We start from the raw sequence: 23,633 nt of genomic DNA, 5'->3' as shown, positions 1-23,633 counted from the left end.
TGCAGAGGGGGCCAAAATGTGTTTGAATTCTTCCATGTAAAGATGGGCAACTCTCATAGGCCCAGCCTTTTCAACTGTTCTCGATTGAGAATCAAGTAATTTTCACACCCAAATGTTATCCAATCCAAGATGTTTTATATATGCTAGCCACAGACCAGTCTTGTCTATCTAAAGCAAGAGTGGGCAACCTACAGTATTTGGCCTATTTTGTGGGTGGCAAGGGGTGGAGAAACAGGAAGGTACACGACAACAATTAGAAAAAACAGGAGGCCCAGCGCACCACTGCCCCTGACCACCCAACACGCCACTCTCAAGAGATTCTCCACCCATGGCCTAAAGTGGTACAGTACTTTTAGGAAGTCTGTCATTAGGCTGTAAGATGCTAAGTAACCTTGTAGATTCTTTGTAGGTGTTCCTTTCTGGTGCTGAGGAAGGCTGCCTGTTGATCAACAATGCAGTCCATCTTTGTAGCTGCAATTTCACTCCACTTATTTGTTTCCTGGCACATGTCTTTCAGGAGCCTGTCCAGGTCCTTGCAGTGGCTGGCTGATTCCAGCAATATCTGAACATTTTCTTCATTGGATTGCCTGATCTCTTGTGAAAAATCATTCAGAGGCAGTGTTAATCTGCTGTGCTGCAAAGTTGTAGAGTTGACAAGGCCAGTAGTCTGCCTGTATTAACAGATTTAGTAATAGATTATTAAAACTTTTGATCCAAGTACAGTCGTACGTTGGCTTTCAAACAGCTTAGTTCTCAAACGTTTTGGCTCCCAAATGCCGCAAACCCCGAAGTGACTATTCCGGTTTTCAAATGTTCTTTGGGAAGCCAAACATCCGACAGGGCTTCTGCAGCTTCTGATTGGCTGCAGGAGCTTCCTGCAGCCAATCAGAAGCCGTGCTTCGATTTTTGAACGGACTTCCGGAACGGATTTCGTTTGACTTCTAAGGTACTTGCTTTTCATGGCACACAGCAGGCTTATTGCATTGGCTATCGCTTCCTATGTGTTGAACAGGTCACATTATTACTGTGGATACTTTCCTGCATTTAGATAGTGTATAGTCCTCAAAAGCACTGAGCTGCAGTCCTTTCTTGATACAGTAACTAGTAATTTTGGGAGCCCTCTGTAGGACAAAGCCTAATCATAAATACAGTGTTTCATTGTGACAGCATCAATGAGTATCCTTAAGGGTAGCTGAAGAATGTAGCAAAAGAAACTACCTTCGGCAACTCTGTTACATGAAGTTTTATTTCATTCATCCAGCAGACACACCACAGCTTACAACTACCAACATCTCTCTGATTTTATGTTTTATTAAATATATAACCTTTGGACAACTAACCACAAAAATAGGTCAGGCACCCACATTGTTCAAAAACTAATTTAGACCATTTGATAATAGTTTAGAAGCAGTCCTAAACTTAAGTTTTATTCATTCAACTCCCACAATTACTCATTACTAAGTTCATAGCAGTCACAACTAATTAATGCAAGTCCCCAAAAATGTACAATAAGTCAGTTAGTTATTACTAGGTGCTGCATTCAAGCATGCTTAGGTTTTGAGATTTTTAGAATCAGACTTCTACATTTAGAAGGCTCACAAATTTGAACCCTTACATAGCCTACCTGCAAAATTATTGCAGGGTAAGCCTAAGGAACATGTGCGTAGCCTTTAAAAGACATTTAAGCGATAAGCAAGTTGAAGAGCTTCCTTACAAGGTTATGCTTTCTTGGGCAGCACCAATACTCTTCTTCACCATTTCACCTTTCTCCAGCACTTCACTTAAATTCTGCTGGGTTTCTTGCTCTAGGAGGCCCAGAGAAGCAAGAAGCTGGGAAGAGGCCTAGAACAAATGCACAGAATTAAAACACAAATCTACTGGTTTTTAGAGCCACAGCATAAAAAGAAAGCCAGTGTACTTTTTGATGAACATGGCAAAACATTTTAAATATTCTGCTGCATGTAACTTCAGGCCCTCGACAGGAGCTCGTGAATTAGGAATGGGGACAGTTACCTGCTGCACCACACAAGTTGTACATTAGGCAGACAAGCATATTAAAAAAAAAAAATCTGTTCCTAGATAGTAGAACCTATATTTAAGTACACTCTTCTCCAGCACTATTAGTCTCCTTTTTGTTGAATATATGCTCTTATGCATGCTAACACCTCATTGTTTCCCTCTCTCAGATGCACATTCAGGAGCGCAACACTCAACTCCTTCATCTACCTAAATAGGGTGCAGCCAGCTGGATCTCACATGGTTTCACTGCACACTGCTGTGCAGGAAGATATCAAGGGCAGCATGTTGAAATTCATGACACAGCAGCATCTAGGCCATATTGCCGAACACACTAACCCTGTTACAAATTGGGGGGGGGGCAGTGCAGAGGGAACACAGCACACGAGAGTGAAGTGCACAGAAACACCCCCTCCCCCAGCTGCAGGGTGCACAAACAAGTGTTTATTTCTTAAATGAACCCTATGAAATAACAGATAAACTTCCAGTTCCCATACAAAGAACTGTGGCTTGTATGGATTGCTCAACACAAAAAAGGGCTAAATAGGCTGTGTTATATGCCCTTCTCCTGCATATTGTAGCATTTAAATGGAACCTGAAGTTGAGAGCTGCAACTTGACTTTCCCCACCTCTAAAGGATGGCAAATGCACAACTAGAAACATAAGGTGAAGGGCACCAGAACCAACAACCCTGTCCAGTCCAGTCTGCCTATCAACCATGGTCACAGTTCTGCCTGCCTCTGTCTGATTGCATTGAGAACCTGCTGCAGAGACTAACTTGGCCTATTCCTTATTGTGCCGCAAAAAGCAGAGATACCTTTTTAAGGGCCACCTTAGACAACACCACCTCTTCCTGTAAGCTCTCACAATCATGCTGAAGTTGAGCCAGCTTCTGGGAAATGTCCTCCTGTAGTTTACTCAAAGCAAGAGAATGGTCTTGGAAGAATATAGTCATTTCCTCTCTATAACCTGTCATCTATAAACAAGAAAATGATAGATCAAGGTTCAGAAATACACCAATGTTAGGACTTGTAGTAGGGTTTTTAAAAATTACTCCAGCCACACAATCTCTGTACACATCCACACACAATGCACCATCAATTCACAACGCGAAAGAATTTCACTACCTTGCTTAGATACTTTCTTAAAATATTATTGATGTTGCTGTTATATATATTTTATATCAAAGAAACTTTCGCACACACTTGAGTACAATAGTTCAGGATATGGCAGAAGCTGTTCAAAAATTACCTTTTCAGCCAGGGATGAATATTTATGCAAATTATCATGAACTTGAGAGTTCAGATTCAGAACAAATTTCAACACAGGTGACAGACTCCTCAAGGCTTGGTCCAATCCTGATGTGTGCTCTTCCTAGAACCAAGAGTAGATTGTGGGGTATAAGACAGTTCTTCTACTTTAAATCATTTTGAGTTCAGTAAGAAAACTTATTGTTGTGGGAAGTGGAAAAGGAAATGTTACAGCTCAAAACCACCGATGGCTTCTTGTTCAAAAGCCATGTTGGCTCAAAAATTAAAGCAAGGGCAGCTGTAACCTGGCTCCAGAAATGGCTACTATAACTATACTACAGTCTGGTAGAATGGTCAAGGATGTACAGAAGGGTGGCAGCTGATTGAGCAAGACTGTGCTTGAGAGCTAAGGCAACTCCCAAGATGCCCAATGACCAAGTACCTCACCTGTCACAATGAGGTAGATAGGTCATTTGCAGCAGATCAGTTGCTGGATGACTGTATTATTTGTTTTCTATTATAACTCAGAAGCTTTTTCCCTACAGCAGCTGCCTATATTCTTTCCTAGCTTCTTCCCTGATGCCACTCTGCCAAGGAACAGGGAATGGCTGGGAATGAGGCTGAACGAGAACCATTCAAAACATCAGTAAGTGGCTTCTACACGTCATTTCTTTTGCTGACTGCAGAGCTTCTCCTTCCCTGGTTTAGAGAGCCATTATCAGTTACATTCCCACACAACTGTCCATTTCAAGCAATCAGGATATTTTACAGAAACAATTCAATAATTACTTAGAAGTGTTACTGCCCACGGCACTTATACTTACTAAGAGTTTCCGGAGATCATTTTTATTTTGAGATGTCAGAGACTCCTGATTCAGTATCTTTTCAGAAGCTAGAGAAACTTCAGTGGAAACCATCTCCTGCAGAGAGCCGAACGCTGAAATTATAGCTGATGTAGTAACTCCAAAAGCTGAAGAATTGGCAGACAGAAGATCACCTACCGAGAGAGAGATGGGTGCCACAGTTTAAGTGAGTCACTTCTCAACAGGACAGTCTTCCCCATGATTTCAGGAACAAGTCTGACTCCAAATTCAGTTTCAGGGGAAGGGAGGTCTTCTGAATGACTACTGCACAGAAAGATGAATTGAGGCACTTACCAACCGAAGAAGTGTAAGAGTCCAGCATTTGTTGGTGTTTCCAACAGTTCTCATTGATGGAGTTCTTCATATCGCAGAAGAAGGCATTCATGTGTTCTGCAAATGTCCTTTGGACTTCCTCATTATGCTGTTCGACTGCTTTTTTACGATCCAATTTTGCATGCAGACCCGAAACATCTGTGGTTGTTTCTTTAACAGCACTAAGCAGCTAAGGCAGAAAGGTTTTGACAGTTTTACAAAATCAGTACAGATTAGGTGATGTTAAAAAGGTAAAGTTAAAGGACCCCTGACAGTTAAGTCCAGTTGCAAACGTTAAGCCACCTTCAAATCAAACAAACAATTATTCCAAATTGTAGAAGATAGTATCTAGTGTGAGCACCCAAAGGAAAACCTGTGTATGGACAGTTGCTCACAAATGGCTTCCATGCAGTCAGGACTCTCGCACAATTGTGTTCTCAGTCATATTAAACCCCTACGTTTAAGAAGTTTAGTGTTTGGGTATCAGGGGCAGACTCTGCAGTGCAGTCCAACACTCAATTTTTAAGCAAGTGCCAACATGCAACACATGAAAAGGCTAGTGTTGTAACTATAGGTGGCCCAAGCTGCATGGAATTGCTGGGGTCCAGAAGTGAAAGTTGAAAAGAGCTATTGAGTTCAGATAGCCTGCTGGGGAACACACTATTTCCTAGCAACTTCCAAGCTTCATTCCAAGGCAACCCTGTGCCTTTTGCTGCAGGGCATGGTGCTAAAACACACTTGGTGCATAAACAGCAGCAAACAAAAAAGACCTTCCAAACAAAATAAAAGGAGAGATGGAAGGGGTGGGATGTTGAAGCTTCAGTCCCCTCTGAATGCTCTTCATGAGAGAAGTAGACCATTCTCTTCCCCTTTTATCCCAAATCATTAACAGATCATTCTTATGGTTTGGGATGCACTTCAAGATTTTGAAAGCGGCCTGAAAACCTATGCAGCGCTGACAGCGTAAGTTATAATCATGACGTTATAACCGTATTGCCCATTCAAGTGCTAGTGAGGGGGGAACTTGGGAGTGTGAATTTTGTTAACCTTAATTGCAGTGCCATGAAGTTTTTCCTCTGTGTTCTCCAAAGCTGATGCTATAAACACTTCTTCCTCAAGAAGAACCTTGGTTGTTTCCAAGTGCTTCTGTGTGTCTTCCAGCTCTTTTTCCCTAACCTGCAGGTTTGTCTTGCACTTCTCCATTTCACTTTTATGAACTGTGAATAACTCAGTGACCTGAAATTGAAAGTAATCCAAAACAGTTAAAAAACACTTGAAAGAAATACTATGAGCTGTTAGAGCAGGGGTGGGGAACATCTTTGGCCCAACTCTTTATTTCTCTCCCCCTAGGGTGAACTTTGTCAGGTGGGCGGGACCACCTGAAGGAAGGGACCCAGGGAAGGAAAAGCTTGCTGCTAATGATTATCAGAACAGCAAGCCATGGTTTGTTGTTGCATCTGAATGGAGATATTGTCAGACTGCTTCGTTACACTAGCTTCAACAAATTTAATTTGCAACTCACAGAAAAGCTTTCATGTGAACAAAAGTTGACAATGCTTTAAATATATTGAATCAAGTGAGTAAAGTACATTATTGTCTCCTTTTTCTTACCAACATTGTTCATTCCTGGACATGCTGAATGCTGTTGGTTAGATAGGAACATGTCAATGTGAAGATGCTTTATTTTCATCTAGCTATTCTAAAGCTTTTTCAGGATGTAAACATATTACCCCTCCCAAAAGGAGCCACGTAGACTAATAACAGTCTACCAACTTACTCTTTTCAATTCTTCCTCCATTGCGCCAATTTTATCAATATATTCTGCAATTTGTTCCTCTTGAACTGTCAACTTCCCATTAAGAGCACTAAAATTAAAAAATTTAAAAAAACCACGTATGGTGAACACTGAACAAGTTGACTGTGCCAGCGCAAGACAATTAAATATTTGTAAGAGCAAGGAAAGAAAGACATATCTGGAAACTCCCTGTTTAAATGCTATTATGATTTTAAATTTCTTCTATCACTAATTATTGATACAGATTTCTTCTTAAGATATAGGAGCAGCCCATTTACAATGAAGTCTCTGAGATTAAACAAGTGCAAGTGGCCTGTAACTTATACTGTACTTTAGGCATTCTAATATATAGATAGAAGTGTGGTACTTAAAACAAAATAATTATGTACAGGAATGTTGCCTAGGCAGCATATTAGTCAAGCAGAACCTGCAACAAAACGTTGTAAGTGTATCACCTTCGTGCTCCTTCAAGATGGTACAAACTGCAAAGGGGTTCACAGTGGTCGATTCATACTCCCCGCTCCCACCTTTCCTTTTCCAACTGACACTCAGCAATCTGTGGCTGTCAAAGGCCACGGAACATGCTCGGTCATCATTGCATTACTGTCATTTTGGGGAATTTTTAAAGAAGCGTTTCACTCTTCTGCATTCCTTGGGTTTCACCAGGGCGTGCGGATGCCTCAATGGCACTGTTGCAGCTCCAACCCTGTTGGCACTCAATAACCTGAGTTCATTTTTAGAGGATATAAGCAAGACCCGAAACAAAACATCTCAGTGTACATTCACCTTCTACCATTGGTGCTCCTTACTCACGGTTCTAGTTAGCTGAGCCCTCCTCAATAATATTCCATTTCATTCCTTCGCACGTGTTCCTATTTCTTCTTTTCTAACCATCGCTCAATATCCATTAACTACTGAGCATGGCCTGTTCTCCCTGGGCTATTGGGGGGGGGTACTTCTAAAAAATTTTAAAAATAGATTGGATTTGTATAAAATCCTCTCATGTTGAAGCCTCCCTCTTGGCTTTTGGCACCAATCCTATTATCACTAACCACCTGAGTTCATGATTAGAGGAAGAAACGAAGATGCCATGCTAACCCACAGCGGCCAAGCTTTGCTGTTTTCAAAGTACTCACTCATAGTTTTCCACAGAAATGTAGACACCGTTTTTCTCTCGTGCAGAAGTAAGATCTCGTTTCAAACGTTCAATCTCTTCCGTATATTCCTGTTGAAACATCAGTACAGTGTTGTTACGTATCCTCCAAGCTGACTGGCCTTTGCAAACCCCAATCTCAAGAGGTCTTGCATTGCAACTAATTGAACTAGATCTGCCCTGCAATGCAGTAGGTAAGATCTAAAGAGAACTTATACATAATAAAAGTATACTGAACCTTAATGAGTGCCCGTTTCGTGAGTTTCTGGTTCACTTCAGGCTTATTCATGATATTTTTAGCCCTGTGGGCATATTCAAGAGTACTCAGAGTTTCCTGTTGTACAAAAGATATAAAAGTGACAGATAAGTGTTTTCTGTTTCAGCAAGAGTCTTCCTATAAACATATAATCAATCTCCACTAGTCAATCCCAATGGGGAAAGTTGAATTTCTGTATACAGAAATGGCTTCTCACTCTGATCTGCTGTGCATCCTACCAACTTTAATCAGCCCTGCCTACATCAGGCTCTAGGGCTGTAACTCCATTTAAAATAAATCATGGTTGACTAATCATTTGAGTTTTCAAGTTGACAAAATCTGCACATTTGTGTATGTCTAAATAACATGCATTTTAAAGAAAATTGGTATACAGATGATACACATGTCACAGCAACCACCAACTCAGAAGAAAAAGGAGAGTTGTGGCACCATTAAAAAAATTACAAATTTTATTATGAAATTTGTTAGCCTTTAAGGTGCCATGTGACTCTGTTGTTTTTGCTTTAATAGGCTAACTTTCTCGAAATCCTCCTGGAGGAGGCATTCCTGCTTGTGTCAGAGAGAAGGTGGTAGAAATCATTATTATCATTTTCTAATAGTGATACAATTCTGTGATAGTTAATGTTTTTTGTATTAATTTTTTTAAGCCTCCTGCTCAATGGAGATGGAACCTTACTTAATTGAGAATTTTCAAATTAATGTAGCTCTTTAATCAACCAAACACTGTAGCTTTACCAGCATCCTATCTCCTTTCATCCACAGCAATCTATACATTCTGAGCCAGTTTTACAATGTTGTAGGAAGACTTAGATTAGCATGCCCTAACCCGTACCCTGCAGCATACACAGAGTCTTCCTGGAATAGGTTAGGAGTCCAGTGATGAAGTCTTGGAAGGCCACCCAATCACTCAAGTTATCTTTGAAACAAGGTACTTTTCAGCCACTAACAGAGTTTGAAAGCAAGAACCTTACCTCCAGATTGCTTGATGCTGGAGAAACGGTAGCAATTATGGAAGTTTTTGTGCGCCCTCCAAGGGAGTCCTGCAGGATTCTAGTGAGCTTAGATTCTCTGTATGGAACGTGAGGGGTTCTTTCAACAAGTGCGGTAATGACTCTTCCCAGAGTCAATAGGGACTGGTTGATAGTTCCGGCTTCACGAGCTCTTTTGTCAACTGCTCCAGAACGACCAATATTCTCACTTCCTGCCAAATCAACCTGGAACCAATACCGTGTCTAGGTTAATAAGCTGTGACAGTCGTAGGTGAGACCTTACTTTCAAATTGTATAATAAGCCAACACAAGTAGGTAAAGTGTGACCTACTTTTTGTGATGAGCCAAACTCTCCTGTGCTACATGCCTATCTGCTAGGCGTGCGTGCAGATCCCCAATCTGCCTTCTGCTGCCCTGGGGGTCACCCACTCTGGATCTGCCCCCAAAACAATTCCAGGGGCAGGACTAATGGTTTTAAGACCCAATTTTAACACAAATTTAAAATAGGTTTCAAACTAGAGCCAAGGGATGCAATGGCAACACACAAGAGAACACCTTCTGCTTACCAGCTGGCACATCCAATTCTGTGCAGCAGCATCCACACGCCACAAAATTGATGCCGCTGCTCAACAGCTGTGTGGCATGGATCCTGAGGGGTGTCAGGCAGGAGGAGAGCTGCGACATTCAGTCTACCTTCTCCCATGAAGATGCAGCCACTGACCAGAGAAGTCTTGGCTCTTTCCCCATGGTATTTCCACCTTGCTTGTCTCTCCTTTCTGCCTGATGTCCTGCCCATTCCTTGACACCCACAGATCATTCTGGGCCCATCCAACCAAACTTGCAGCAATGAGTGGTTTTTGTGCCCGACATTGGAGGCCCTCTTAATATGCTCCATTTGGCTCTGGAGTCAGGCCTTGGGCAAGTCTGGTGCACTGCCCTAGCACCTATGGTCTCTTAAGACATGCATTTTAAGCAGATCACTTTGTTAAAACATTCAGTAAGAGTTTTCAGTTTTCAAAGCAGCACTGTGTCCCGCACCCCCACCCCTCATTTTTTGTTGCTCCTAAATATAATCTCTTCTTGGGTTAATCCCAAGGATGAGCACCTACCAAGTTTAGCTTCCCAATTTTAACAAGCTCTTCACCATCTGTTGTTGTTTCTTTCATGTGTAGCGTGACAGAAAACACCGAATGGGAGCGACTGCAAATAGAGTGAAGCATTTCAGATAAATATTCCAATGGACATTTAAACACACACACACAGGCCCATCATTCACTTACATCACGTCAACTCAAAGTAGAAGGTAAATTAGCTCATTTTACAGATTTTCTTCAACTTAGAATATGTGCTGCCACAAACAGCAGGCAAGAACTATTCTACCACTGCATTTTCCAAACTCTGTAAATCTCCCAGCTACAGTACAGCACCTTCTCTTTCACAAAGCTTCATTAATAAAGCCTTTTGTTTCTTATTGCAAGTAGGGCTGCAGGAAGTACTCTGTGTTGGTCTCTCTGGCGCCACCTGCTGGCTTCCTGCCTCCAATGCATTCTTCCATATAAGTAGGCAGAAAGTTCAAGGCCTGATTCAAACTGTTAGATGGGACCCTTATGGGGGCACAGAACCTGGAAAGGGAGAAGGCTTATGGGTCATGGGAAAAACTGCATCGAAAGGTAGCTTGAGCCTTCTTTCCCCACTAGCCAAAACCTGGGTGGCTAGTAGCGGACTCCCACTGATCCACACTGGATTTGTGAGGGTGACATGAGCTTGTGTTGTCGCCTCATTCAAATGCAATTTTCAAAGAATTGAGTTCAGAAAGAGTTCTTATGCTTCCTTGTGAGAAAATACAAAGAAACAGGACAACCAAACTGCTGTGAAAATGAAGGACTGTAAGCTCAATAGTATAGTACATTCTTAATGCAAACGCTCCCAGGTTCAATCCTCGGTATAGCCTGTCTAAAAACCCCACAGAACTGCTTCCTTGCACTGAGCTAGATGGACCAGTGGTCTGATTCTACATAACCCAACTTCCTATAATATTTTCTACAAAAACTCAACCAAATAAGACAGATGTAACACTAAGTAGTGGAGTACTTGATTGTTCTCCTGCTGTAGCAACTGCAACACACTGTGCTAAATGCCCTATGATTTTTAACTGTATTTTTATTGCTTCTTTTATTTCTTATGTGGAATTTTATTGTGTTATAATTTGCATTCCACAGAATTCAAAATCAAATATATTTTCCTTGGATGACAAGGGAGTACATAAACTTATGAAATAAAGATGAATAAAATAAATAATTTTATGTTATATTGTTGTAACCTGCTCTGGGTGCTTATGGTAAACCTTATAAATTAATAACCTTCAAATGTGGAGGTAACTGGAGCAATGTGTTTAATGAATCCTGCAGCAGACAAGGACCTCATAATCCAAAACATTGGGAGGGAGGCCTTGCCTAAGGGAACTATTGGATATAATTCTTACATATTAGAATCATAGAATTGTAGAGTTGGAAGGGACCTGCTGTCCCATACCAAGATCAAACCTGGCATTATCAGAACCATGCTCTAACCAACTGAGCTAGCTAGGGGTTTTTCTTTTTTTCTTTACCAATACCATGAACGAACAAAATGCTTCTCATGGAGACATGTTTCTTACCTGGAATACTGGTTCATTAAAGTAGCTGCAGTGGTTCTTTTTGCTGCTCCCCTTTCTAAAATCTGATAAACTTCATCCTTGTTATGTACCGTTATCTCTTCCAAACCCTTGATTATGACACCTCTCTGTCACAACAAAATGCTTGGTTAGCAAGTAATTTAAAATCCCACAGCCTTCAGGAGAAGCCAAATTGGGGGGTGGTGGTGGTTTTTTTTTACCTTGTTACGTGGGTCATCAAACATCTGCAGCTTTTCCCCAACATCTGGAGAGGGATTCAATAGATCAAAGAGTTCCTCGTTGTAGATTTCCAACAGAGATACTTTCACAGAAAATTCTGTACCACTTTCAGCAAGCTTTTCAAATATTTGATGCAGTGTACGGGGAATTATACCAGCTAATGGATCCTATAATTAAAAGTAAAGAAACATAGCATACCAGCATTAACTGGTTTTCTTTTTTGGAGTTTAGGAAGCTGACACAAGAATGCTAGCATGAGCATACACCTTTAAAATGCAAGTGTGTCCAATACAATCCATTATATATGGTTTTATGCTGGAGACAGTGAAAATAATGTTATGAGTTTGAGGTGGTTAGGCTATATTATTCCTGAGCCCCACATCCAATTCCTGGATCCATTACAATTCAATTGCTGGAATAGCCAGGCCAGCCTGGTAATGGCCTGCTAAGTATGAGCTGTTAAGGGAACAAAGGGAGTGGCTGTGTCAGAGGGCAAATGTGTGTGCCTCCTTCCCTGGTTAATTAGAAAGACAAAAGGCCTGAGTTTAGAGTTGAATTGCAGTGATGTGACCTAGACCTAAAGCAAGAGAGTCAGAGCAATGTTTGATTTTTGTTGGAATCCAAAACTGTAGCTATGAGAGAAGCAAGACTTTATTTGGGTGGTAATGCTAGGAACTCCCTCAGGTTCCTGTATGTGTAAATAAACCATGTATCACCAGTCTCCACTATGCCTCATTCCAAACGGAAACATAAGTGCCTAGAATCTTGCACCACTTGGAGAGGGGTATGTGTGTATTTTCCAGGAAGACTTCCTTCCAAATAAACATGCATAGGATTCTGCTGTTTTGTTAATTCCTCATATTTTACCTCTTCCCATGTGTATTCTTCATTAGGTGATCTCTCCCCTTCCATAGTGAAGGTCTTTCCTGTTCCTGTTTGACCATAGCTGTACAAAGGAATTTGGAATGTTAACTTCAAGAACATAGATATAGATGGAGTTAGAAGAAAAATAAATATGATACTCACGCAAACACTGTACAGTTGTAACCCAAAAGAACTTCATTCAAAATCGGGCACACAACACTCCGGTACACATCAATTTGTTTAGCCTGAGCTCCAAAAACCTGCAGAGTTCATACAAGGCATCATTGCTGCATGTTTTTCAGTTATGAAACAGGAACTCTCCAACTTGCCACATAATTTCACCAGTGTCAGAATTATATTCTGATTTAGCTACAGATTCTCATCTCCCAGCCTGTCATCTCATGCTTCCCCCCAAGAAGAGTGGTAGAAGTTCCAATTGTTTTCCAATCAAGAGAAATTTTTGTGGTGTAGCAGTCAATGTGGTGGTGTAGTAGTTAGTGTTGAACTGGCACTTGGGAGACCAGGATTATAATCCCCTCAGCCATAAAACCCACTGGGTGACATTGGGCCAGTCACAACCTTGAGTTACCTGAAGGAAAGATGTGAAAGAAAAGTAATAAAAGGAACTTTTCCTTATTAAAGATTGTTTTAAATGAGTTTCGTGGTAAGCACCCATTGTTTAGGAAAGATGTCGACCAAATCAAAGGTTTTCAAGGAAATGGGTGTTTTGGAGAATCTAGGACTTTTCTAAAATAAAGCTGAGGTTTTGTACTTAACCTTTAATATGTAGGCACTGTCTACCAGTAATTCCATGCAGACATGTGAGCAAGCTGGTGAAGGGAGAACAGATCACTCATCTGTCCTCTTGCTTTCTATGGTAGGCATTGGGGAAGGGAGTGGGAGGAAATACTTTTGTTCCACATTCAGTAAGTATGCTGGTAGAAGGGAGATGGAGTGAGTCATCCCTCTTCCTGCAGTCCAGGTAGGCTAAGCACTTTTTGGGCTTGCTTACAAGGTTGTGCTAGGAAACCATCCTCTCCCCCACAAATCTGAAATAAATACCCATTTTCTATGGACATTTCATGTTCTATAGGCAACGTAAATAAGGCTGATCAGGTAGGTTACCTGTTACATGACAAGAGACTTGCCACTCCCACCTACCTCTTAATTCTTCCCAGCGTAAAAGACTTTTTAAAAAAACAAACCACTTCCTATCCATATAGTATTTGCAAATAATTTGTAAAGCTAGTTCAATTTATATTATTCCACAACAGAAAGTGCCGCATACTAGCTCAAGAAGTATGCTCATTCAGACATGACGCTCACTTAGGGCTCAGTGTTCTGTGAACGAGCATCGGCCTCATATGCTTCTCACATTTTCTTCCTCTGGTGCAACTGTGCTGGAAACTGTTGCCTCCATTTTTCACTAAGTGTGGTTTATGATCATGTCTGAACCCCAATAAATCATGAGTCTTAACTATAGTTTAGAGAAAGCAGCCAACTTCAAACTAAAGTTTATGGTTCTGGCTTGGTTCCCTATAACACCGTCAAGAATAACTTCAGTTTCATAGTTTAAAAATGGGGGGAAAGCTTCTGATCTCCTTTTCACAGCTGTACCAGTAGAGTAGAACAGATGGGAAACACACAAGGGCCAAGGTAGGCAACACTAAATCAAATTGTTACATTATGTTCAAATCAGATATGTCCACCTGGTCCTAATATTATCTTGTGCAGTATCTATTTAGATTGGAAATGAATCCTTAGGGTCTTAAGGCAAAAGGACTGTCCAACCAGTTGTACCTTATCCCAATGTCAGGGATCAAACCCGGACTCTTCTGCATAACAAGAATATGCTCTATTCTGAGCTATGATTCCTGCCCTAAATTCTCAAAACTGATAAGATAGCTAAGACATGCTAGGAAGCCAACCAAATAGTGATACTTACCATATCAAATGTGTATGTTTTCTTTGTTATTTTATCCATCACCCCTCCAGTGCGAACTGAAATTTCTTTCTTTCCATTTTCACACTCCACCACAGAATAGGAGTTAGATTTGCGCTCAGCTGCATTGAAGGGCCTTAAAAAAAGGTAAGAGTTGATCCCAAATTGCATATGCACTAGTCTAGCTCAGTGTTTCCCAACCTTTTTTGGGCAAAGGCACACTTGTTTGATGAAAAAAATCTCAAGGCACACCACCATTACAGCCCCGTGACGTCAGCGCGCAGCGTCACGCCAGGAGGGACGCACGAAAGTGTAAGTTTCAATTTTTTTCCCTCCCCCTTGCCGGGGAACCTCCAAGCTTTGGGGGTGGGGGGGGAGGAGGCAGCAAAGCGAGGCAGGAAGGAGAGCGCGGCTTGGCTGGGTGAGCTTTGGCAGGGGCAGGGAATGAGAGCTGCGAGGCGGGCGCTGTGGACGGAGGCGCTGCCCGCCGAGCTTGCAGGCAGCCAGGCAGGCAGACGGCGAGAGCCCCGCGCTGGGCGGCCTCTCCTCGCTGCCCCGCCTCTCGCCACCCGACTCGCCCGCCTCCCTCCAGGCAACATCTCGCGGCACACCAGGCAATATCTCGCGGCACACTAGTGTGCCACGGAACAGTGGTTGGGAAACACTGGTCTAGCTTCAAGCAAACACAAGGCTGACAAGATTGTAGACAGTGGATATGCTACTTTCAGATGTCTTCTAAAAGTTGTAGTTACAGATAGGTAGCCGTGTTGGTCTGCCATAGTCAAAATAAAAACCCTTCCAGTAGCACCTTAAAGACCAACTAAGTTAGTTCTTGGTATGAGCTTTCGTGTGCATGCACACTTCTTCAGATACACTGAAACAGAAGTTGCCAGATCCTTCTATATAGTGAGAAGGTGGGGAGGGGTATTACTCAGAAGGGTGGTGGGAATGGGAGATAGATAGCTGCCAATCTCCCATTCCCACCACCCTTCTGAGTAATACCCCTCCCCACCTTCTCACTATATAGAAGGATCTGGCAACTTCTGTTTCAGTGTATCTGAAGCAGTGTGCATGCACATGAAAGCTCATACCAAGAACTAACTTAGTTGGTCTTTAAGGTGCTACTGGAAGGAATTTTTTTATTCTAAAAGTTGTGTTGTTCTTTATCTCCTTGACATCTGATGGGAGGGCATCCCACAGGGTGGGTGCCACTACTGAGAAGGCCCTTGGAGCTAGACCTCAGTATCTGGGCTGAATGGGGGTGGAGATGATCCTTCAGGTATACTGGACAGAGGCTGTTTAAGGCTTTAAAGGTCAGCACCAACACTCTGAATTGTGCTCAGAAATGTACTGGGAGCCAATGTAGGTCTTTCAGGACCGGTGTTACGTAACCCTGACCCTCCCCGCTTAAGAACAGAATACAAACTATATAAAATAGAAACTAATTAAAAAATAGAACAAAAAACAATTCAGTTATACTAAAAATTAAACTAATTCCCAGGCCCAACAAAACATTAATCCCACCCCCAACAGAGCAAAAAGTAGACCATAAAACCAAAATTTAAAACAAGATAAATTAAAAAACTATTTAAAACATTTGAAAGCATTTTTTACATTTGCCCCAACCCCAGAGTTTGTTCCAGTGAGCCTGGGCTCTTCAGCATTCACAACAGGGCAGTGACCCTCCAGTCTCCCAGGAATCCCTGAAATAGGGCAAGGTGAGCCGGGGCCCTTTCCACCTAGGACAGATAGAAAGGGCCTTGTAGGGAGCAGCCTTCAGGACTAACACCTTGAACACTGAATTATGAACGCAATAGATGCAGGTTTTATGCTGAAATTTGGTTTTGCTGAACTAGCTTTGACAAGTTTAAGAAATGTCAATTGTACACAATAAAAATGGGAAAATGTTGGACTTAATCACCTACAGTGATGTGGGATTCTTGGAAAATCTGGAATTGTGGAGAGTTTTCCAATGCCCTAAATCCATTGAGATTCAATACAGCATATTTGCTAGGGTTATTTAGAGAGGATAACTAAAAAGTATGCTATGCATTTAGGTGATGAATCAGTATCTCATCCTGCCCCCCAACAGAAGTATTATGACTGAAATAAGTGACTAAGAAAATATCAATGATACAATTTGATTTAAATGTTATAGGTAAGCATATTTACGCTATACTTGAAATTAAATTGTCCCAAGCAATCAGATAATGGAAACTGAATTGCTGAAGATTGTCCCCACCTTAAAAAAAGAATCTTATTTTCTATGCCAAGCTAGAAAAAAATGACTCATCTCATCTCTTTCACTTTGTTCTTAATGAACTGATAGCTTTTCTATTGACATGCACTACTTAAACCTCTTGGGAAGAGGAAAGAGGGAATAAAAGATGACATAACAAAAGAGGCACAATGCTTTTTTTTTCTTTTTTAAGCAGATAATGCAAGACAGTCATCACCACTGTCTACAGCAGGCTGTTTAATTTCAGCTCCCATTATTCTTGTCCACTGACCCTGCTAGTTGGCAGTGGTGCCAACTTTAATAAAATATTGGGGGAGGGAACAGGTAAGCTGCACCCGGCATAAGCAATCACATGTCACGGTGCATACAGCATTTGAATGGCAATGTCTTTGGGGGGGGGCTGGCCCATCAAATATTTTATTGGGGGGCTGAAGACCCCTTGGCTGCTATGCTAGCTGGGTCTGATAGGAGCTGGAATCTAATAACATCCGGAGGGGCAAGTGTTGGCCACACATCAGCCTTCCTTAGGTTTGACATATGAAATTTACAAAGCAAAAAGAGCTGGGAACTTATTCCAACATTATGATTAATATGCATCAAGGAAGAAACAGGATCTACAAATCCCAACGCAACTTAATGCATAAAAACTGCAAATGTGTAGGTTCTGTCTGCAAGATCAAGGATCTTGCTTTCTCCCCACAAATTATCCAGTAATTGCTAAGCTAAAGTATAACTGATCCTGAATATACACCCTCTTGTTTAAAGATATGTAAGTAAGCCGACTGCTGGATCAGACCGACGCTGAATATTCTCCCCAAAAATGCCAGCAATCAACAGGAGATGGACTTGGACCAACCACGGGGAAGATGACCAGCTACCAACCCGAGGACCACTACCAACCTTCTGCCCAAACCTACAAAACACTGGGGGGGGGGGAGGTTTCTTCAACAACAGCAGAACCCTGTATGCATATTCAGATGTCCCACTGCGCTGCCAAGCCCAGGACCGCAGTCTTTAGCACCCAACCTCTTTGAATTTCACCATCGCCGACAACGCCTAGAAAAAGGATCTCTTCGATACCCGAAGCATCCACAACAACACCATCGCGGGGGGATCAAGCCTAGTGAGAAGTCAGCGAGGCTTACATGCACAAGATCGAGAAAGGCGCCTAATTTGGCTTCCGCAGCTAATCCCCCATATTTATTTTCGTTTTTATTTTGCAGGACCCCCCCCCCCGCCGCGCTCACCTGCATCTGACCACCACTTGGATGTTTTTGCCCTTCTCGTCCTTCTTGCCCCCACCACCCGCTGAACTCATGTTCAGGCCGGTGCAGGCAAGACCCCGACGCGGGCGGAGCGGAGGAAGGGAAGGGAAGGGAGGCGGCCGCTCGAGTCCCGTTTCGTCTTTAACGGCTGCGGGAGGGGGGTCCCCGCACTTGCGAGCTCCACCGGCTGGCCGAAACGCCCGCGAGAGATGGAAAAAAAGAGCCGCCGGCTCCCGGAGGAAAGAGAAGCGCTTCGGACCGGCGAATGTCAAGAAGAACCGCCTCAAACGAGACGCGCGCCCAAAGCGCCTCCACACTCGCCTACTTTGAACGACTCGCTCCTTCGCGCCTCGGCCAATCAGCGCGAAGGGAGGAGGCGCGCAGGGCAACACGGGACTTTTTCTCCTTCTTTTCGTTTATTATTTCCTCCCAGGAAGCGGACTTACGTTTTTGACTGCGTGATCCGGCGACGCAAGGATCAAAATGAAACATAGAGCACTAATGTAAGAGCAGTCCGTTCCCGTTTTGTAGAAAGGACTTCTGGGCTACTTCTGACGCGAACCTCATTAGTCATTAGTCTAATACAGATATCTCTTCCTCCCACGCCCGGCAAAAGCCTGTGGCAAGATTTAAAACAAAATAAAATGTCAGGCTGAGATTTGGTGGCAAAGTGTTTACAGCAAAGGCAGGAGTTTGTGCACAGGTCTTTACGCTGTATGAAAAAAAATGTATGTATGTATGTATGTATGGGAAGCGCATTCCAGCCTCTGGACCTGAGCCGCGGTAAGAAGACCATTTCTCACATTTCAGAGGAAAAAAGAATCGGGAGACGCATCTCTGCTGGAAATATTCGTGTATAACACCAGGACTGGCACGTGCGAACACTTGATCCCAAGCAAACGCTCGGTTATTCGGTAGACCTGTGCGGAAGCTGCGCAGCATTACTTCTGCAGACAGACACTGTTCTGTTTTAGTCATCTCACGGAGTAAAATAGAAATTTCCAAATAGGGAAACTACTGGCTGTTGCTCTAATCGTTTATCTCTATGCTTAGGGATTTGTAAAAGCACCGTCAGTTTAATAACAGGGCATGCTGGGAGTTGTAGTTTCCACTGCCCTTTTCGGCTTGCCTATCACGTAGCTCTGAAGCTGTGAAACCTGAGTCCGGTGTTACACGGTTGCTATGCAGGATTCCTTATTGTGGAAACTAGGGAGATAGAGCGTACTTATTTACATATGACGTGTCCAGTCAGTCACCAGGTGAACTGTTCCCATTCCCTGCCTCCTTGCTGTGAGGAAAGGAATACTGCAGAGGGAGGAGACTCACCTAGGGCGATTCATTTGCTGGAAGCTACCATTTGTCCTTTCTGGTGTGAAAGGACCACCTTTGGGGCCTATAAAAAGGCATTTCTTAAGTATCCTTGGGAGTGACACAAACAATTTTTAACAACCTAATGACAGTTTACTAGGACCAATCAAAACATAACAAAATTATGAGCCAAGTTAGGCAATAGTAGGCAATAATATAATTACTAGGCAAGCACCATAATTATATAGTTTTCCATGCCTGCTATAAGCTTTTCTGTTTATGAAAGACTACACAGACATGTAATTTTATAATGCATATTTGTTTTTTAAAACTTGCTTTTATTTAAATTTTGAAAATTGTATTATGAAATTTTAAAGGCTGTTTTGTCACTATTTTAATTAATATTTTGTACTATTTTACCTAAACCACCTAGTTGTTCTTAGTGCTATCTAAACCTTACTAAACAAAATTTTAAAAGGCTTTTAGAGTTCAACAGAAATTTGTGATTTAGTCTCAGTTTACACTCCGTGACTGTGCTGTGAAACCGATGGATCCAGAAGTTTGCAGCACCACTGTGGATTTATGTGGCATGGATGTGGCCTGTTATTGTACGGTGGAACTGTGATACCTGCATGTAAAATCATGAGGGCTTGTTCCTTGCATCTTATACTTTTTTGCTTTTCCAGAGCAGATAGTGTTAAGACCATGATTTTACCATGCTGTCTGTGGGCATGAAGAGAAGTCTAGATTGGGGGGGGGGGCGTGTCATGAAGTCAAGAAGTAAAAGAAGTAGCTACACCCTGTATGGGAAATGCACCAGAAGATATATTGTACATCGATGTGGTGTAGTGGCCTGTCACAATTGCTCCTTCATGCCAGTGACCTTCACTCTCCTAGGCAGCAGTTATCCTTATTTTGGCTAGAAACAGCCTTACAGTATTTTGCTAAAATGTGTTACTTGTCTACTTCCCAGCTTAAACATTTAGAAGAGATAGCGTACAGCTATGTACCATCTTAGGAGGATCACAGCCTAAATACCTGTAAGAGAGAACAGCTGTGATTGGGGGAGGATCCCTTGAAGCAGCATTAGGCTTATTATTGGCAGCTGCCGCACCAATCACGCAGCCCAATTTAGGAAGGCCCCTGTGATTCAGACACAGGGAGAGCATCAGTGCAGACCTGCCATGCTGTGTCATTTGGTGACTACCTATGGGGTCCTCTTCGTTGCTGTCCCGGTGGAGCTCCCAGCAACTGAACGGAGGTGTTGCTTACTTGGTGTAGTATACTCTTATGTATAATCTGCCTGCTTTTTAATAAATCTTAAGGCTTTCTTCCCCAATTGTGCCTTGTCTTGCTTCTGAATCCCAGAGAAAGAGCCCCCTTGCCTTTGGCAGGGCACCCTCCCTCCCTCCCAAGAATCTGGAACAAAAATATTATACCAGCTGTGAATGGAGCTTCGTCACTGTCTTGTGTATACTGTAGCTCTCATCAGAACTTATTTGGATTCTCATGTTCCTGCTTGAACATCTTCAAGATGCAGAGCACAGAAGACGAGGCATTCCAAGACTTTATGGCGGGGTCAAATTTAAATTAGCTGTTGCCCTGGCTTCTGAATATATTTAACAGCCTGTTAATACAGATTCATTGTCCTACTTCGGTTTCTTGGGTTTATACAAACGCCTTAGATTTGTTTGGACATGGGTGGATGACTGACAGCAGCAGGCAGGAATAACCAGTGAACAAAGATATTGCAGCAAGGATCTGCCAGGTCACAGACAGTTCCACCTACTTGAACTACAACTGGAGACAGGTAAGATTGTGTGGTTTAAAATTATTGCCTATCTCTGCACAGGTGACTTCACTGCGTTTTAGTGAGGCTTTCTCTCAAATGAGTGGGTAGAGGGTTATTAACTATGAACCCCCAAATTTGGTATCCCTTCCAAACCTCTGGCTAGCATGTCAGGCTAGGACCTGGAGCCAGGGTTCTGTTCCCCACTCGGCCATGAAACTCACTGGGTAACCTTGGGCCAATCACTGCCTCTCACCCTAGCCTACCTCACAGGGTTGTTGAGGGTATTAAATGAGAAAGAGGGAGAACCATGTACACCACCATGAGCTTCTCAAAGAAAAGGTTGAGATATGAATTAAATTAATAAGTAGCACTTCATTTTAAGAGGCATTCATCCATTGGTCAAAGAACAGTAGACTACAGCACAAGTAGTTTGTGCGCCGGGCTGTAATTGACATGATTGCAATTAGGCATTTTCTCATATATATCATTACGTATAAGGCTTAATGAAAGGAGGGTGTGTATATAATTGGCATGAAATAATCACATTCTTACTAATTACTTTTCACCTTGACTATGAGTATGAAGCCTTTTTTCAACTAGGTGTTGAGGCCAAGGCATTCGACTAGGAGCTTAAAGTGAGTTCTTATAGCAGAGCCATAGTGGCAGTGGCAGGAGGGGTAGCCAGGCTTTTTGCCCCAGGTGAAGCTTCTAGAGAGGATTACCATTGGGGCTCCCAGCCTGTGTGTGTGTGTACGCAAATGTGCATGGGAGTGTGTTTTTGACCCAGATTAAATAAAGCATAGTTTCTCCCCTGCCTACAGCTGATGAGTGGTGGCAACTCACCCTGGTCCTGGAGGGTCAACAAGTGGGGCTTCAAAACCCCACATCACCTCACATCATAGTGACATCAGGTGACTGATAGGACAGTCCCACCCACCTGTAAAACTTGGTTCAGCAGAGGTGGAAAGATAAGAATCTGGATCACTAGCCAGGAAAGGTTCCCCCACCCCTTCGGCTGAAGGACTAGGGAGGTCAAGGAAAGAGGGAAATGTTTACAGATTCTAAGCAAGCAAAGCAGGAACTAGCCTCGGATGAGGATGTTTACAAAAGTTGTATTCTTTCGGGGTGTCCCAGTCCTGTAATATGTTGCGAAACCTGTTGGAATCACTGAGCAGGTCTGGTACAACAACAGGGAACACGTTGAAGATTAGGCTGTTGGTGTAGGCTCTCTAGAACAGGTATAGGCAGCCTGCAGGCTTGCAAGATCTATTTCATGGGTAGACAAACTAAGGCCCGGGGGCCGGATCCAGCCCAATCGTCTTCTAAATGGAATCAGTGTGTTTTTACATGAGAAGAATGTGTCCTTTTATTTAAAATGCATCTCTGGGTTATTTCTGGGGCATAGGAATTCGTTCATCCCCCCCCCTTCAAAATATAGTCCATCCGTCCCCCAAGGTCTGAGGGACAGTGAACCGGCCCCCTGCTGAAAAAGTTTGCTGACGCCTGATCTATTTTGTTTTCATTACGACCTCAAGATAGACTCAGGTGGAGTTACGTGCAAAAGAGGCACATTTAGAATAAAAGAATTTGGAGCCCAGTAATTCATTTTGAATACCATAACTTAAATGAGCTGACTCAAAAAGCTACTTCTGGTTACCCATTCTGGTTACACTCCCTATCTCTCAACTTCATTTCAGTAGCATGTGGTGGATGGTGAGTCTTTATATTGCTGCTAAAACAACTGAGTGCTCCTTGTCAAATTTCTTCAGTTTCCTCAGAGGTTTACCACCAGAACCTACTCCACCTTCTGCCACTCCTGTTAAAAGAAGGGAGACTGAGATTGAGAGCACAAATCTGTGTACTGGAAGTTCTAAGATTTGTACTCCATAGATTGTAGCTCTTTCTGTGACAAGCCCCATAGTTCCCTTGTTCCTACTGGCAAGTGGATGTCAAAAGAACAAGCAAGCACCCACCACCCACTATATATATGTGCACCCACCTCACAGAACACCAAGCACCTTCACTCTTTCTTTAAATGTGAGGTTTCATCTTCTCTCAAAAATCACAAATTAATATTTCACTCAAAATTCCACATATCTGTGGGCGTAAGTACAGCATCCAGTTTTCCTCAGTAATATTTAAATCTTTACAGGTCCGTTCAAAACTAAACAGGAATGCCTGTACATCATCACCTTTGACATACTTTGAAAATCTCTTTATATTAGTTGAGGTAAAATCTTCACCCCGCAACAATGGTTGTGGCAGTTCTGCTCTCAGCTTAATTTCCTTCATTTTTAAAAGAAACATGTCTTTTTCATGGGCCATCTTGGTCTCCCTTTCTCTGTATTCTTGGGCTAATCTGGCATCTCTTTCTTTCTCTTTTTTCCTCATGAGCTAATCTTCTCTCTCTGCCATATCTCTCTCAGCCTGTATCTGTGCTACCTGAATGTCAGCTGCGATTCTGGCCTTTTCTCTTTCTCCTTTAAATTGTTTTTCTTTCTCTGCTTCAACTTTAGCCAATTCTAATCTTAGCCTCATCATTTCTAATTCAGTATTAGGATTCTCCTCAAATGCAGCAGCTCCCTGCACTGGGTCATCCCAAGTGTCTTTTGCTTGGCGCTTGCTGGTCATTTTCTGACAGATTTTTTTTCTTCTTTTAATAAAGAGTTGTGGAC

At 42.5% G+C, this 23,633-nt stretch overlaps 1 protein-coding gene across 2 annotated transcripts in view; it reads right to left on the bottom strand.

Moving 5' to 3' along the window:
• KIF11 (kinesin family member 11) overlaps positions 1 to 18,484 on the bottom strand; it is a 28,650-nt gene extending 10,166 nt beyond the window's left edge. The window contains exons 1-18 of one of the 2 annotated variants that reach the window (XM_081192160.1): positions 18,305 to 18,484; positions 14,358 to 14,490; positions 12,575 to 12,672; positions 12,416 to 12,494; positions 11,530 to 11,715; positions 11,312 to 11,436; positions 9,765 to 9,855; positions 8,638 to 8,880; positions 7,628 to 7,723; positions 7,373 to 7,461; positions 6,219 to 6,306; positions 5,489 to 5,677; positions 4,424 to 4,631; positions 4,091 to 4,263; positions 3,268 to 3,390; positions 2,834 to 2,992; positions 1,715 to 1,842; positions 392 to 671 (exon numbers count right to left, since the gene is read on the bottom strand). In XM_081192160.1, coding sequence (XP_081048286.1) covers positions 392 to 671; positions 1,715 to 1,842; positions 2,834 to 2,992; positions 3,268 to 3,390; positions 4,091 to 4,263; positions 4,424 to 4,631; positions 5,489 to 5,677; positions 6,219 to 6,306; positions 7,373 to 7,461; positions 7,628 to 7,723; positions 8,638 to 8,880; positions 9,765 to 9,855; positions 11,312 to 11,436; positions 11,530 to 11,715; positions 12,416 to 12,494; positions 12,575 to 12,672; positions 14,358 to 14,396 — 2,394 coding nt within the window. In that variant the 5' untranslated portion in view covers positions 14,397 to 14,490; positions 18,305 to 18,484. Of the gene's footprint in view, positions 1 to 391; positions 672 to 1,714; positions 1,843 to 2,833; positions 2,993 to 3,267; positions 3,391 to 4,090; positions 4,264 to 4,423; positions 4,632 to 5,488; positions 5,678 to 6,218; positions 6,307 to 7,372; positions 7,462 to 7,627; positions 7,724 to 8,637; positions 8,881 to 9,764; positions 9,856 to 11,311; positions 11,437 to 11,529; positions 11,716 to 12,415; positions 12,495 to 12,574; positions 12,673 to 14,357; positions 14,491 to 17,840; positions 18,201 to 18,304 lie in introns of those variants that run through there. The other variant, XM_081192159.1, reaches the window with a different exon arrangement.
• Positions 18,485 to 23,633: the final 5,149 nt, after the last annotated feature.

The sequence above is a fragment of the Podarcis bocagei genome, assembly GCF_964188305.1.
Source record: "Podarcis bocagei genome assembly, chromosome: 4".
Taxonomy (NCBI): Eukaryota; Metazoa; Chordata; class Lepidosauria; order Squamata; family Lacertidae; genus Podarcis; species Podarcis bocagei.
Note: the sequence above shows the minus strand (reverse complement) of the source record. Positions and strands in the feature narration are given on the sequence as shown.